Here is a 16769-nt window from a genome sequence, read left to right as displayed (position 1 = left end):
AAATAATCCTTTTGAATGGCACTAAAAAGAGACAATCCTTATCCTAAATTTGGTTTTACAATACTGCAGCAAAGCTCCAAGGTGATATGGGATGGAAAAAATCATAAAAGTTAATTTGCTCCAACAATTTCCACCTCAATGTGTGTAATGTGAAAGATAATACACAGAAAAATGAAATACAGTGTTCGATGTGAAAAATTACTTAACTGAAAGAAAAAATGCTGGGAAGCTAGAAATACGGTCATCTTTGGCATGTCAACTTCTGAATATTTAGTTCTGAAGGTTCTGGAGAGTAAATGAGCAATAAGGATATAACTTTAAGATAAAGTGCCAAAAGAATGTATTTTTAAAATAATTCCTCTATGCTATTTAATAGAATATCTAAAGAACAGAATAGATAAGTCAAGAAAAGAAGAAAAAGTAAAATTAAATAAGTAAAAAGCAGGGTATAAATGTGTAGCAAAGGGCCACACAACTTCCAACGTTCCCCTGTTAATTCAACACTCTTGTCCCTAAATCAAAGTAGGTTGTGTGGTAGGTGTTTTTTATTTTTTGTGATTTTTTTCTTGGAGGAGGAGAAGATATATACTTACCCGTTATCTGTTTGTGTATAAGTGTGGCGTGGTATGTGTGTGTTTTCCCCTGAAATAAGCACAGGAGAACTAAACAACTTCAAACTAAATGTGACAAAGATCAGACAGGAACACAATTTAAGTTGGTTTTGTCCTTTCATTTGCCCTCTAAGCTCACTATACTTAGTTTCCAGGAAATAAGAAGAGACAAATTTGAAAATAATATTTTATATTTATCTAGTTTAATTTTTTCTATAATCTCAGGAACATAGAATTGGATTAAGCCTCATCCTTGGTAGAGGGTGACCAACACTTTTGGAGAGCTATAATGAGACACAACTAACCCTTTCAAAAACAGTAATGTAGAAGAAATATTTATACATATTTGTTAGTACTTTAACATAAAAATACAAAAATGGGTGTTTTCTCCAAGTTACCCAATAATCTGTATTCTTAATTTTTCTACTACACAAATGTCATTATTTAAAGAAAATAACAGGAGTAGTTAACCATGGCAATTAGTAATTAATAGCACTAATAAACGTTTGAAAAAACTGTAACAATATACTTAATAATGTTTGTCCTCTCATATAGTAACTTATTGTAACATATTTTAAACTTTTTACTAAATATTTAAATATTATAGGTTATATTATCGTGTATTCTTAAAATACATAAGTATAGAACTTTTTGAAAGATTATACATATTTAATAGATATATTTAATTTTAAAAATTACTTTTCTTTTTATTCCATGATACCGTATCGCATTTTGTGTTGTCTTTTATTTTAATTAGTTGACTTACAATGTTTCAGGTGTATAGCAAACTGATTCAGTATTCTTTTTCAGATTATTTTCCATTGTAAGTTATTATAAGATACTGTTCCCTGTGCTATACAGTAGGTCCGTCCTTGCTGTTTATCTCTTTAATATATAGTAGTCTATATCCATTAATCACAAATTCCTAATTTATTCTTCCTTTTCCCTTTCCCCTTTGGTAACCAACATACTGTTTTCTATGTCTGTTAGTCTATTTCTGTCTTGTAAATAAGTTCTTTAGTGTCTTTTTAAAAACAGATTATACACATAAGTGACATATTTGTCTTTGTCTGACTTATTTCACTTAATATTATAATCTCTAGGTCCATCCATGTTGCTGCAAATGGAACTATTTCATTCTTTTTTCCAGCTGTGCAGTATTCCACACCACATCTTCTTTTTCCAGTCATCTGTCAATGGACATTTAGGTTGCTTCCATGTCTTGGCTATTGTAAATAACACTGATATGAACACTGGGTTGCACATATCTTTTCAAATTAGAGTTTTCACCTTTTCCAGATATATGTCCAGGAGATAGATTGCTGGATTGTAAGGTAACTCTATTTTTAGTTTTTTAAGAAACTGCCACACTTTCTCCACAGTGGCTGCACCAGTTTATATTCCTACCAACAGTGTTGGAGCTTTCCCTTTCCGGTATCCATTATTTGCACATTTTTGATGATGACCATTCTGACCTGTGTGAGGTGATACCTCATTGTGGTTTTGATTTGCATTTCTCTAGTAATTAGCGATGTTAAGCACCTTTTAATAAGTTTGTTAGCCACCTGTATGTCTTTCTCAAAGAAAATGTCTATTAAGGTCTTCTGTCCATTTGTTGATTGGGCTGTTTGTTTTTTGATGTCTAGCTGTATGAGTTGTTTGTATATTTTGGAAATTAATCCCTTGTCAGTTGCATCATTTGCAAATTTTTTCTCCCATTCCGCAGGTTGTCTTTTCATTTAGTTTATGGTTTTCTTTGTTGTGTGAAAGCTTTTAAGTTTAACTAGGACCTTTTCATTTATTTTTGCTTTTTGATATGAGAATGACACTAAACTCACAAAATGAGTTGGAAAGTATTTCTTTTTTTTCCTCTAGATTCTGGAAGAGTATGTGAAATACTGGTTTATTTCTTCTTAAAATGTCTGATAGAATTCACTAGTGAAATCATTTAGGCCTGGGCTTTTCTTAGAAAGATGATTTTTAGGTATTAAATTTATTTACTATACTTTTTTTTTAGTCAGTTTTGCAATTAGTGCCTTTCTAGGAATCTGTCCATCTCATCTACGTTGTCTAATTTGTTGTCATAAAGTTGTTTATAGTATTTCCTGATAGTCCTTTTAATTTCCATAGGGTTGGTGATGATGCCTCCTCTTTCATTCATGATTTTGGTGGTCTGTAACTATTTTTCTTGGTCAATTTAGCTAAATGTTTGTCAATTTTGTTTTTCCTTTCAAAGAACCAACTTTTGGTTCTGTTTTTCTGTTTTTGTGTTTTCTGCTTCACTGATTTTCATTCTGGTCTTTACTATTTCCTTCCTTCAATTTACTTGGGTTTATTTTGCTTTCCTTTTTCTAGTTTAAAATGAAAGTACAGCTTGTTGATTTGAGGCCCTTCTTTTTTCTAATTAGGCATTTAAAGCTATATAATTCCCTCTAAAGCACTTCTTTAATTGCAACCCATAAATTTTGATATACCATGTTTCCATTTTTATTCAATTGAAAATACTTCCTAATTTCCTTCTTATTTGTTTTTTATGTAGACACTATTTAGAAATGTGTACTTTTCAAATATTTATAGATTACTCAAAATTCCTTCGTTGTTAATTTCTAATTAATTCCACCATGAAAAAGGGACATAGTTATATATGATTTCAATACTTTCAAGCATTGTTTTATGACCCAGCATATCCTGGAGAATGTTCCATGTGTGCCTGAAAATAATGTGAATTCTACTGTTTTGAGGGGAAGTATTCTATAGATGTACTAGGCCTAACTGGTTTACAGTGTTCTCTAATTCTTGTATATCCCTGGTTATTTTCTATCTAATTGCTTTATTGGTTATTGAGAGTGGGTATTGAAGTCTCCAACTATTATTGCTGAATTATCTATTTCTCCCTTAATTCTGTCAGTTTTTGTTTCATGTATGTGGAGGCTTTGTTGTTTTATCACCCTGATCAATTAACTGATCCTATTATAATTAAAAAATGTTCTTTGTTCTTTAGTAACAATTTTTTGTCTTAAAATCTATTGTCTAATATTAGTATATCCACTCCAGATCTGTTTTGGTTACTGTTTTCATGGTTTATCTTTCATGGTTTATTTTCCCATCCTTTTACTCTCTATCTATTGTCTCTGAATCTAAAGTGTTCTGAATCTTAAACTCCATCATTTTGTACCTGCATGACCTTGGCCAAGTTAATTCAGTTATCTAATTGAATCAGTTTCTTTACCTAAAAAATGAGGATAATAATACACAGTAACACTATTATCAGGATTAAATGAGGCAGTATAGGGCAATTGTGCATAGCAGCATGAATAATGGATATTTACAAGTAGTACAAAAATCATTATTAATGATATTGCCACAGAAGATAAGAAAACAGTAATCAAAATATATCCTCACCTTTTCTGATAAATACTGTTCATAAATTCCAACAGCAGCTGCTCTTAAAAGACCTTTGGTTTGGTTGGTTTGATGTTTTCCATCTTTCTGACGACTTGATAAAACCTCTAGCTGCTGCTGGGCTGTAACCCGGTATCCTTCCACTGTCATCCAGAAGAAGAGATGTGCTTGACCTCCAGTTTGCTGCATGTAATCTACCAAACAAAATCCGTAACAACATAGATATTAATGTCACACATTTTTGGATGCATACAGCTATATGACAGGTTAAGAAGGATTAAAGTTTCAAACACTTAAAATTCTACATTTTGAACAAATGCTTGAGGTAAAAAATAAAAAAAGCTATATCATAAACTGGTTAAGCTAAAAAGACCAGTTATGTAGAAAAAAGCAAATGGAAAAACATATTTAAAAAAAATCTGATTTTTCATGATAAAATCTCTAGGGGATAAAAGTGCCAGAGAAGGCTTCATCAGAAATAAACTACTTCACAAACTACTTCCATTCTCAATAAAGACTGTTAATCATAATACCACTATTCCATAAATATTAAAAATAAGGATTGGGTTCTTCCATTAGCCATGCAGAAAATGAAGAATCAGGTTTTGCTGAAAATGTCAGAAAAAGGCAATTTTGGTGTAACAGTAATAAAATCAATAAATATCTATATATTAAAGTGGCATAAAAACAGATTCTCCCCTATTCATGCACAAAAATGATATAAACAGGTTATATATACCATGTATTCCTGATAAAGTAATCTTTCTCAAATAATTTAAATTTAAGTTCATAGTAGAGTCTCCTGGAAATTATTTAAAAGCAGATTAGCAAATGCACATTAGAGTTACAATAAGCATTTATTTCCTTGAAAACAAAGTAAGTGTCTATCTCTATAGTTTTCAAAGAAAAAGAAACATATTGGAGAATGAGGAGTGGAGGAGAGATATATATGGCATGTCTAATAACAAGTATTCAAAATTTAATAATATTTACAATTATTAAAAATTTCAAAGGTTATATTATTTTTATAAATGGGTTTACCTACCCATAAAAAATTGTAGTGCAACATTGTCTACAAGAATGCTGTCCAACGGGACTATGCACAGTTTCCCAAAGTTTGCTGCCAGTTTCACAGTATTTATTTCCTACAAATAAAAGTGAATATAGGTTAACACTTCATCTAGTCACTCACTAGGTGAAAGATCTTGATATAGATGTAAAAAAATTAAATTAAAGTGAAATAAAAATAAAGTTTTTCTCTTTTGTACATGTGAGTTCCCAATAAAATAGTATCAGCTCACTGGACTTCCCAGGGTTGTTTTAAGGGTTGCTTAGTAAATACAAATTAAAAGTATGATAAGCATTCATTTCTTCTAATAAAAAAAATTCTAAATGTCTCAACTTTCATGTTTCTCTATCTCTGCATATTCCAAATTAAAATGAACATTTTAGGGGCTAAAGCAGATGACTGGAATGTTCAATATATTCAAGAATAAACAAATCCCAACATATTCAAGTATAAACTGAAGACATCTACTGAGAAAACAGAAAATATTTCCGAAGAGCAATTTTGCTCCTAATGCAGTAAAAATTCTATAATCTTTATAGAAAACGTATTTCTTTTCAGTCTACCTGAATAGTAAACTATATATACTTCAAAGCAAGAAAGCAAGGTAACTAATTACATATGAAAAATATTTTTTTAAACAGGTTCAAAATTTAGAGAATCTACATGCTGAGCACTGTGCCAGATATATTATACACATTACTTCATTAATCTCCACTGCAAACCTACTGGATAAATATCATCAATCCCACTCAACAGGTAAGAAAGCTGAAGATCAGAAAGGTTGCCTGTGATCACAAAGCTGGTAAGAATGAGTCAGTGTCTTCAAAGCCTGCTGCCCTTTCCATGGAAACCCACGAAGTTTTGGGGAACGATTTTCACTAGCTTCTCTGTATTCTCAAATCCGTATCTCACAACCCTCTATTTAAAAAAAAAAAAAAAGATACACAGGTTTTCTGAAAGTTAGATAGGCTGCCTTATTCAGGGGCAGATACTAAATTAGGCATAGGTGGTATATAAAGGAAAAGAAAGATGATTTGAAAAAAGAGGGAAAACTTCCTCTGTAGTTAGTATCTTCCCTTCATATAAGTACTTAATAATAACCGATTACCGACTTAAAATGTCTGGCCTAAAGCAATCTAGCACTAGCACATGATTTCTCCTAAGTCTTCCTTCCTCAAATTTAACCACTCTTTTCTCTTGTCCAGCAGCACCTCTATAGATAAGGGATGGGGAAGAGTATTCACCACAACTTAATTTGTAATGAAAAGGATAAAAGGTCTCCTAAGATTTTAAGATGAGTAGTATGGTTAAAAAACTACATCTCTGTGAAGGTTCTGAGTTTTCTTCCAAAGGAAAACACTGTATGACTTGAGCTATTAAAAAGCTAAAGCTTAATATTTAAAATGGAATCAACAGGCTTCCAAACAAGATATCTAAATTTTTTTCCCCTCCATCCCTTCTACCCTCTGACAGCTACTCTTCGGCCTCCTCCCCCAACTTCCCCTCTCAACCTGCCTCCACCTGCCAACTTCCAACCGCTCCAAGATCTAAATTTTAAAAGGATTCAATATAAAACAATGTTTAGGCAAATAGACTTTAAATAATAATGCCTAAGGATCACTAACTCTAAGATATAGATAAGGTAACCAGATAAAGAAACAGTAAGCACAAGTGAAACCATATTATTCTTTTATTCTGAATTTACATGCATATATAAAATCATTTTAAAATAGTTACCTGAAAAAAAAAAAAGACACACATATATACACCTGCACAAACATACATACGACAAATGAGGGCCTCAAGTAATGTGAGTCATAATTAAACTAGCAAACTAAATTCAAGATTTTTAAATGTCTTTCATTCCTTAAGGAATTAAGTACACTGCAAAATTACAAGACCAGAAAGTCACAAATTTCCAATAGAAAACTAGCATGAAAAAAGGTGACTACACTAAAAACTAAAGGTAGTAAAAAATGTTTTTTCTGTTTTAAAGCTCCAAATCTCTGCTTTCTTTTACAATGAAACTCTTGCAAACAGCTACCTAAAATCACTATTTCTAAGTCATCTCTTCCCATTTTTCTCTTGGACTGACTCTAATCAGGGTTTCTCTTTACTGCTCTACCAAAATGCTATCAACAAATTACCAATAATCCCCCTGGTGGCAAACCTAACAGTTCTAAATCTTCATCTTACTAAACTTTAGTAGTAGTCTTTGGCATACCTGATCTCCCACTTCTTCTTTAAACACTTTTTTTTAAAGGTTTTTCTTAATTTTTTTCAATTTTTTTAAATTGAAGTGTAGCCAGTTTACAATGTGTCAATTTCTGGTGTACAGCATAATGTTTTAGTCATATATATTCCTTTTCATATTCTTCTCCATTAGAGGTTACTACAAGATACTGAATGTAGTTCCTTGTGCTTTACAGAAGACACTTGTTGTTTATCTATTTTATATATATTAGTTAGTATTTGTAAATCTTGAACTCCCAACTTATCCCTTAACCACCCACTTTCCCCACTGCTCCCAGTAACCATAAATTTGTTTTCTATGACTGAGTCTGTTTCTATATTGTAAATAAGTTCATTCGTGTCTGGTTTTTTGTTGTTTGTTTTGGGTTTTTTTAGATTTCACATTTGAGTGATATATGGTATTCTTTCTCTTTCTGGGTTACTTCACTAAGAATGATGATCTCCAGGCCCATCCATGTTGCTACAAATGGCGTGATTTTATTCTTTTTATGGCAGAATAGTATTCCATTGTATAAATATACCACAGCTTCTTTATCCAGTCACTTATCAATTAACATTTAGGTTTTTTCTATGTCTTGGCTATAGTAAATAGTGCTATAAACATTGGGGTGCATGCATCTTTTGAATTAGAGCTTCCTCCAGATACATACCCAGGAGTAGAATGTAGTTTGGTGCTGCCATTATGGAAAACAGTATGGGATTCCTCAAAAATCTTTAAACACTGTCTACAACTGGGTTCTAGGATATCACACTCTCAGGTTTTTCTTCAATCTTACCACTCACTCTGTTTCCTGGGCTAGATCTTCCACTTTGTCTTAAACTCTAGCAACTGAAGTGCCTCAGGACTAACTCCTTGGTATCTCCCTACTTACTCTTTTACGTAACCTCATCAAGTCTCCTAACTTTAAATAAATACTTGAGAATCCTGAGGATTCACTCTTTTACGTAACCTCATCAAGTCTCCTAACTTTAAATAAATACTTGAGAATCCTGAGGATTCTCAAAGTTTAGTTTCATCGCTAAACTTTCCCTTGAACTCAAGTTTACCAATTAGCATGTCTACTTGAAAGTTAAACAGGGATCTCAAACTAAAATCCAAAACTTGATCCTCTCTTCCAAACCTCCTCCTCCCTCAGTTTTATCCATTTTAGTAAACAGAAATACTAGTCATGCAGTTGCTCAGGCCAAACACTTTGGAATCATCCTTGAGTCCTATTTTCTTTCTCACCCCATATTTAATCTATTAGCAAATCCTGTTAGCACTATATCTAGTCTCTAGTTACTTCTCACAAACTCTGCACAGACATCTCTTACTGAACTAAAACAACAATCTTATAAATGATCTGTCAGTTTCCATTTTTGCCCCCTCACTCCACCACAATCTGTTCAACACAAAGATCCAAAGTAATCATTTTAACTCACATGTCAGATCATGTCACTTGCCAGGGTAAATCTACAATGGATTCCTATCACAATTAGAATTTTAAAATATTCTACCATGGCAGGTAAACCATATACGATCTTACCTCCAAGGTTCCTCTCCAATTTCATTCCTACACGATCCCTCCCATGCACTCCATATCAGCAACAATGACCTCCTCTAACTCACCAGGCATTTTCCTATTTCAGGGCCTTTGCATTTGCTCTCACCTTTGCCTGACAGATTCTTTAATAAAAATTAAAAAAAAAAAAAATTCACAGAACTCTCTCATGCTAGTCACATCTCTCTATGCTTAAATGTCACCACATATTTCAGTACCTATCTAAAACACTTTCAGACCCTTTGCTTTTTGTTGTATTTTACTTATTTTTTTACATTATATATCAATCAAATTATTTATTAGCTTATTTTCTGATTTTGCAGCTAAAATGTAAGCTCTGTGAGAGAGATTTTCATCTGTTAGGTCCATCTAAAATGGTGCCTAATGTACATTCAACAAATGTTGAATTTTGAATAAATAATAGATGAGTAAATAAAGAAAATATTTAATTACTTCTGAATTTTTCATTCAGTGTTTTAATCTTTAACAAATACTTATACTACATTGTGTAAGAGAAGTTTTTTTCTAAAAGTTCTTTTGTAGAATACTACACTTGTTAATATTCTACTTTTTATCATTTTGGTAGACATTTTAATCAATATGAACTATTTATAACTAAACATTAATTCAAAAGTACTTTACTTACTTTGCCTGACTGCAACCGTTGTATTCTTGAGTCACATACTTTCTTTACAAATAATAAGCTATTTATTTGATTTTTTATAGTGTTGATATCTAAAAACAAACAAATTGATTACGAGGTAGAAAGTGGCAATGTTACTTGTGAATACTTTAAACATGTACTTATTGTAGTTTAACATAATAACCAATGAATAGAGCAATTATTTTATTTAATAAAAGAAACAATCTGAAATTTTACAGTGAAATTATTTAATTAAAATTAAACCAAGCCAGTTATCTTAACTTTAGAGATAATTACAATAATAACAGTTTCATATTCAGAAAATTATTATGCTTTATTCTCAGCACATATTAGCATAGTAAGAGTTAGATTTAGTTAAGGTGAAAACAACTAATAGCATAAAATAACATTTAGGTAAATTAAAGTTTCACTTGAAGATATGGTAATCATCAAAGAAGCAAAACATTCTCATGCTTAAATAAATCACTTACCATCACCAGCTGTATCTAGAGATCGAAGATACTGTAATTCTTCTGCTGCTTTATCTCTGACTGCTTCTAGCTCTCCAATATTGTCACTCAACTTAATAATGTTCATAAAGGCCTCATAGTTGCAATTAGAATCACGGATCTGCAAGTAAAATTTAAAAAACAGATGGAAAGGGGACTCACTTAAGGGAAAACAGAATCTTGAGTGCCGACCTTGAGCCAGGCACAACTTTCTATACCCCCACTGTTTGTAACAAAACAAAATAAAAATCTCTATACTTGTGGTACTTAAAATTCTCGTGGGTCACAAACTATTAACAAAGTAAAATAAGTAACACACTAAAAATTACAGAGCCTGCTCAGAATGTCTGATGACAGCAAGAAAGCCATGATGGCTGGAGCTGAAACACAGAAGAGTAATGGAGATCACTGGTAATGAAGGGAAAAGCTGGTAGGGGAGTGTAAATATCCTGGCTTTCACTCTGAATGGAATGAAAAGCTACTGGAGAGTTTTAAGCAGAAAAGTGACAGTCTCTGACCTAAATTTAAAAGAATCACTGTAATGACATGAATAACTATTACTTTCTGTTTTTTCTCCAGCCACTCGTTGTTTAAGTATTGGAATGGAGTAGAAGGTTAAGTTGGATTTAACCCAAGTGTGGTTTCACCAAGAAAATAATAGAGTGAGAGAGAGGAAAAAAGTAGTTGAGGACGCTGTGAAGGAACTAGTCACTATGACTACTAATAAAATTTAAGCTAAGTAAAACAGTAAAGGGAGCTATGAAAAGATAGCCAAATTTGAATACTGTCCATTCTTTGAACAAGGAGTCAAAGGACTGGGTATTGTAGAAGTCCAGAACTATGAAAATATGATCAAAATCATTAGTCATCAGGGATATGCAAGTTAACCACAACAAAATGACAATGCCAAATGTTAATCAGAATGTGGAGAGAGCAAACTCTCAAACAGTGCAAAGTGGAAGTATAAAATTATAACAACTTTAGAGGACCATTTGGCAGTTTCTCTAACTTTACATAACTTTTACTTCAATAATAGAAGAAAAAAATGGGAAGGATAAATTAGGAGACTGCGATTAGCAGATACAAACTCCTACATATGAAATAGATAAATAACAAGGTCCTACTGTATAGCACAGGGAACTATATTCAATACCTTGTAATAGCCTATAATAAAAAAAGAATACATATGTGTGTGTGTGTGTGTGTGTGTGTATATATATATGTATACAACTGAATCACTATGCTGTATACCAGAAACCAACACAACACTGTAAATCAAGTATACTTCAATTTAAAAAAATAATAATAAAAGAAAAAGAAGTAAGTTATTACAAATAATGCAAATCCATCCATACTATATATAGAAATGACTTAAAAATTTAAAACTATTGTTGGGTAACCAAACAATATATACAGAGGATACATATAACTATTACATTGCTCTAAATTTTTCCTTTCAAAAAGAAAGAAACTATACAATGAGATATCATTAATATGAAATTTAACTAAGTGAAAGAGTAGGAACTGAGCCAATTTTAATCTTTATAACACCTTTACACATAAAGAGTTTTCCACACAAATGATGTCAAGAATATAAAGCACACAACAAAGTAGGCTAAAGATCCTTTACTGATAAATTTTCCTCTTTTCAATATATTTCCTGATATTTTATAGCAAAGCACAACTGTGATCAATTCCTGTTCATTAAATAACAAAAAAACTCAACCATCATACACAATAATAGTAAGAGTCCAACTATGGCGATAACAAGTAAAAATTTGGTGGTTTGAATTGTTTTTGAGTATGTGTTATGCCCTCTCAAAATGTTTTTACCATATAATTAATTATACAGTTAATATAAGCTCAGCAAAAGAAAAACTGAAAACTAAAGAAAAATGTGAATAGGAATAAAAGTAATTTCTAATCCCATGACTGAAAGATAACCATAACATTGTGGTGAACATGCATCCTTTTCTATTCTACAGATAAGATTATACAGTATTGTACCCTGATTGTTTAAGGTTAGTATATGATACTCATTTTTGTGTTACAAAAAAATTTTATTGTCATTTACTCTTACTTTATTACTTAAATGTTTTTAAATTTACCTGTTTTTCTACTTCTTAAAAAATTACTTTTTGTTGCATAACCAATACTTCTTGTAAGTAAAGTGAAATATATAAACAAAAGAGAAGAATTAAAACTTTCATGATCCTACCTCTGTAATACATAATGGAATGCTATTATAATAGCCTATAATAGTGGAATAGTGGAATGCTATGCAGCCAATATATATTATATCAGAATTATAGGCATTCATACATATATATAATTATTTACATGTTTATTTTTAAAGGATTAGATATCTACACACATCATTTTAGTTATCCTTTTCACATAAAAATATAAACACTTTTTCATATCCATAAAGACACACTACCATCATCTTTAATGGGTGCACAGCATTTCACTGTATCAATATGCCATAATTACAACTATTCTTCTATGTCAGACATTCAAATTGATTTCAATTTTTATCCTTAAATACAGATTGTTGCAAACTTGCTTATTATCACTTTAGAATAAATTTCAGGAGTAAAATTCCTAGCCAAAGGATATTGTTTTTTAATTTTAATTAAGCAGATATGCATATTTTAAAAGCTCTTGATACCTAGCAGAAATCTAAAGAAGCTGACAAAGGAAATGAAAAATCAAGTTTTGTGACCTCCTTGAAAGGCTCTAGGAACACAAAGCTAGTAAGACAACTTCTGCCTGCAGGTAACCCACAATCTGGTGGAAGAGACAAATACTGCAGCAGCAATGACAATAATAAAAAATGGCAAGTCTGATAATGGATATGGTAAAACAAAGAACAATCAAGTAGCTACTTCCTAGGAAAGCTAGAATGAGTTAACAGAAGGCACTGTGCTGAAGAAATTCCAGATTCAAGAAAATGAATCAAAGATCTAGAAGTATCTATCAAAGTATTTCCAGCAATAGTCCATTTACAATTTTTCCTCAACCATGGATTTATTTAGGAAAAGCATATAAAATCAGAAAAGATATATAAACAGAAAAGAAAAAAAATCAGAGCTAGTAACTCAATAACCGCTAACCCTTCAACATGTCTGACAGATGAGAAAACTGAGTTATCTAACTTACAGACACACTAAGCAACTTACAGAAACAGACCTAGAACACAATCTTAATCTAGTGTTCTTTCTCTGTATTTTCCTCCACTGTCTAGTATAAAATGTAAAGTACATACTATTTAAGTAGTTCAGGTCACAAATTATATTTAAAACCAAATAGCAGTTTTTAAAAATATTCATCATCTATACACAGGACAGTAAAATATCCTTTTTTTAATTAAAAAAATAATAACAGCATCAAAACTGTAAGGAAGATTATCTTATCAATGAATTTTCTTAAAGGCAATTCGACTAGTACATTCAACATATTAGCAAGTTGAAATATTGAAAATATAAAGATTATCTTTAGATATATTTTCACTTAATTTATTTAATAAATTATTGCTTAATCATTCTGATCTCTGAATTATATTTGTACATTTTAAAGAGCTATTTTAAAAACAAGAGTTGTAATTTTAGAAAATACCTACCATCCATATGATATATTGATTAATATAATCAGGATCACTGAGTTGATTTATTAATGGAAGAAGAACTCCTCGTGCAAGGATTTCCTGGACAAAAATTTTAAAACAGAAAAATAAATTTAATCTATTTCTCATATCAATAACATAACGTAAATTTCCTAACACAATGCTGTTACTTAAGAAAGGTAAGGTACATGTGAAAGGCAGGAGTAAAACTTGATAACTGATATGATCCTATAAAAAGATGAGCTAATATACCTCAGTTAAAATAAATGAGATGAAGCCACCTATATCAACATGGATAAATGGCCAAATGATAACCTGAGTTGAGTGAAAAAAGCAAAAGGATACCTCTAGTATGTTAGCATTTATGTCCATTTTTAAAAGGCAAAAAACATGGCACTGTATGTGTTTATGGATTCCTATTAAATATATATATTAAATATATAAATATATACATTATATTTATATATTATAAATTAAATATATAAATATATACATTATATTTATATATTATAAATTAAATATTTATAACTAAAGTTTTTAAAAATTTCCCCATTTTTCTCACTTTGAAAAGAAATACATATTATAAAATAAATATATATTATAAATTAAATATATAAATAAATTCTGTATTAAAAATATGAAAACAAAAAAGAAAAGGAAAAAATACCAATCTTGGAATAGTGATTGCCTTCAAGGGAGGAACAGAGCAACTACAATAAAATATTAACATTGGTTAATCAAGGTTGTTGGTGCATAAATGTCTATTGTATTATTCTCTATACCTGTCTGCATTTGAAATTTTTCGTAATAGAAAACAATAAAAATAACAACACATGTTAATACAATTACTCAATATTCTTTAGAATATACCTTCCCATTCTTTGCAGCTGTTTGTGCTCCTATTAAGACTCCGCCCCTCCTTCAAGAACTGACTACAGAATTAATACTCCAATTAAATAAACCCTGTTCATTCTAGCTAAACACTTCTCACTCATATGTTTAAAATATACTCATGCCTTGTATTTATGGCATTTATCACATACCAATCTCTATGTAATTTTCTATCTTTTACTCCTCTAATACTCCACAACTATCTAGGAACCTTTTGTATATGAATGAGATTAGCCAACCTACTGATTTATCTATCTTCAAAAATATTTATTCCCGTTTTCTCAAGGTCATTGAAGTAAACATGGTAGGCATTTGACATATATTATATGAATGGAAATAGAGAAACTAAGAATTTAGTGATGATTTTACTAAGACAGTATTTTCACCTCTTACTAATCTTCATCCCTTTATGCCTGTGATTTCCAAATTTATGAAATACCATTTCTTAAGAATACGGGAGAGGCTAAATAGCTACAAGCTTAACAGGATGTATCCCTTTTCTAAGTAAAGGTACAATTTATTTATTCTTTTTCAGATCTCTAATTTACCTGTGCCATTTTCTGGTGTAAATTCACAGAAGGCAGCCTTCATTTTATTTTCCTTTAGAGAAATATTTTATATAAATTCTACTTTTGTAAGTTGTACAAGTCTTCAACAACTATTACCTCATGATGAATTAGTACTTTCAAAAGGCACTAATGGAAGCCCCAGTAACTTTCTGAAACGTCTTTTGAGATCTCTTATAGTCTCAAATTACATGTAATTGCTTATTCTCTCAAGATTAGCTTTCGTCTCTAACTTCTTAAAAATTACATTTATTTACATAATTTCTTCCTTCAAATTACACAGCTGGCCACATATGCTCAAATTTTAAAATACTTTGTAAGGAGAAAATTTGCAAACAAAAAAGTGTTTCATGAAAGTTTCTTTCCAAAGTGAGAAAAATGTGGGGAAAATTTTTTGAAAACTTTAGTGCTTATTAGTAAATGCAAATAGTCGATCTGTCTCAGAAAACTACTTTGATCTCCTAATTTGTCTCATAAAGTAAGTCTGGTTAGTCAAGATGTAATCATATGACTCAGCAATTCCTATATGAGTCCTAGTGAGAGCTCTAAATATTCCAAAATATGTAGCAATTTCCATATAATTTCCATACACTTGAAAACAAGCACCAGCTGCCAAATATGAAGGATTAAAAGATACAAAGTCATTGAGGCCATGAATCTTTAAATCAATGAAACATGGATGGTAATGGAAGAAAGCAGAGGCAAAAAATAGCAACTATCTCAGTCAAATACTATGATCTGTACACTCTGTGCAAAGAAGTCATATAAAGGAAAGAACTAAGAGCTCTCTAATCTGTTATTAATCTCAACAAAATGTCTTCTGGGGACTTTAATTATCAACAAAAGAAAAATGATAAAGAACTATCAAGTTAAAGTGAAAAAAAAAACCTGATTTGCTGAATGTAGTGCTCTACAATTACACTCACTCAATTAGATTTAACCAAAAAGAAATGCAATATTGGTCTAGAAGAGCAGTCTATGGCAAAACATATTTGCTCTTTAAACAATCCTACTTATTTTAAACTATAATCTCACGTAACAGGACAGACCTTCATTCATGTCTCCCAAGAGTCAGTTTAATCTTTTAAGGAGTTGCAGTACCATGTGTACCACAGCCAGTAAGAAGAACAAATAGGTTTCCTTTTGCATTAGAACTGATTCTCTGACTGGGTATCTGCTATGTGCCAGGCACTACAATAACCACTATGTACACAATAATGATAAATATAGATATGGCCCCTGAACTTATGAGACTTACAGTTCTACTGGAGAAAGAGGCATCAAGAAAGTAAATGCAACAACCAAATTATCATTTTAAAATATGGTAAATGTCATGAAGGAAAACAGTACTTACCTATCTAGTAACAGGGAATTAAGAGGGGGCTTTTAGAGTGTTGGCATTTTTGAGGAAGTGAGATAGGAGGGATGAATACAATTTAGCCAAGAGAAGAAGTGGAATCATTCTGAGCAGAGAAAGAAAAAAGAGTATGAGATAACTCTACGGTGGGGAGAAAATGGCACTTGTGGAGAAGAAAGCCAGTATGGTTGAATACAGTGACTACATGGGATGGAGGTCAGAGAGGTAAACAAAGCCACATCATGCAGTCTTATTGTTAGCCTCTGAAAGGATATGAGATTTTAAAAATCTGCTGGATGGTC

General features: G+C 31.2%; 1 protein-coding gene across 2 annotated transcripts in view; it reads right to left on the bottom strand.

Annotated features, from left to right (window-relative positions):
* Nucleotides 1-16769, bottom strand: part of SNX13 (sorting nexin 13) — a 110765-nt gene that overhangs the window by 31352 nt on the left and 62644 nt on the right. For both annotated transcript variants that reach the window (XM_045504497.2, XM_010967162.3), the window contains exons 9-13: nucleotides 13651-13734; nucleotides 10011-10149; nucleotides 9523-9611; nucleotides 5059-5158; nucleotides 4014-4207 (exon numbers count right to left, since the gene is read on the bottom strand). In XM_045504497.2, coding sequence (XP_045360453.1) covers nucleotides 4014-4207; nucleotides 5059-5158; nucleotides 9523-9611; nucleotides 10011-10149; nucleotides 13651-13734 — 606 coding nt within the window. The remainder of the gene's footprint in view (nucleotides 1-4013; nucleotides 4208-5058; nucleotides 5159-9522; nucleotides 9612-10010; nucleotides 10150-13650; nucleotides 13735-16769) is intronic.

The sequence above is a fragment of the Camelus bactrianus genome, chromosome 7 (genome assembly GCF_048773025.1).
Source record: "Camelus bactrianus isolate YW-2024 breed Bactrian camel chromosome 7, ASM4877302v1, whole genome shotgun sequence".
Lineage (NCBI taxonomy): Eukaryota > Metazoa > Chordata > Mammalia > Artiodactyla > Camelidae > Camelus > Camelus bactrianus.
Note: the sequence above shows the minus strand (reverse complement) of the source record. Positions and strands in the feature narration are given on the sequence as shown.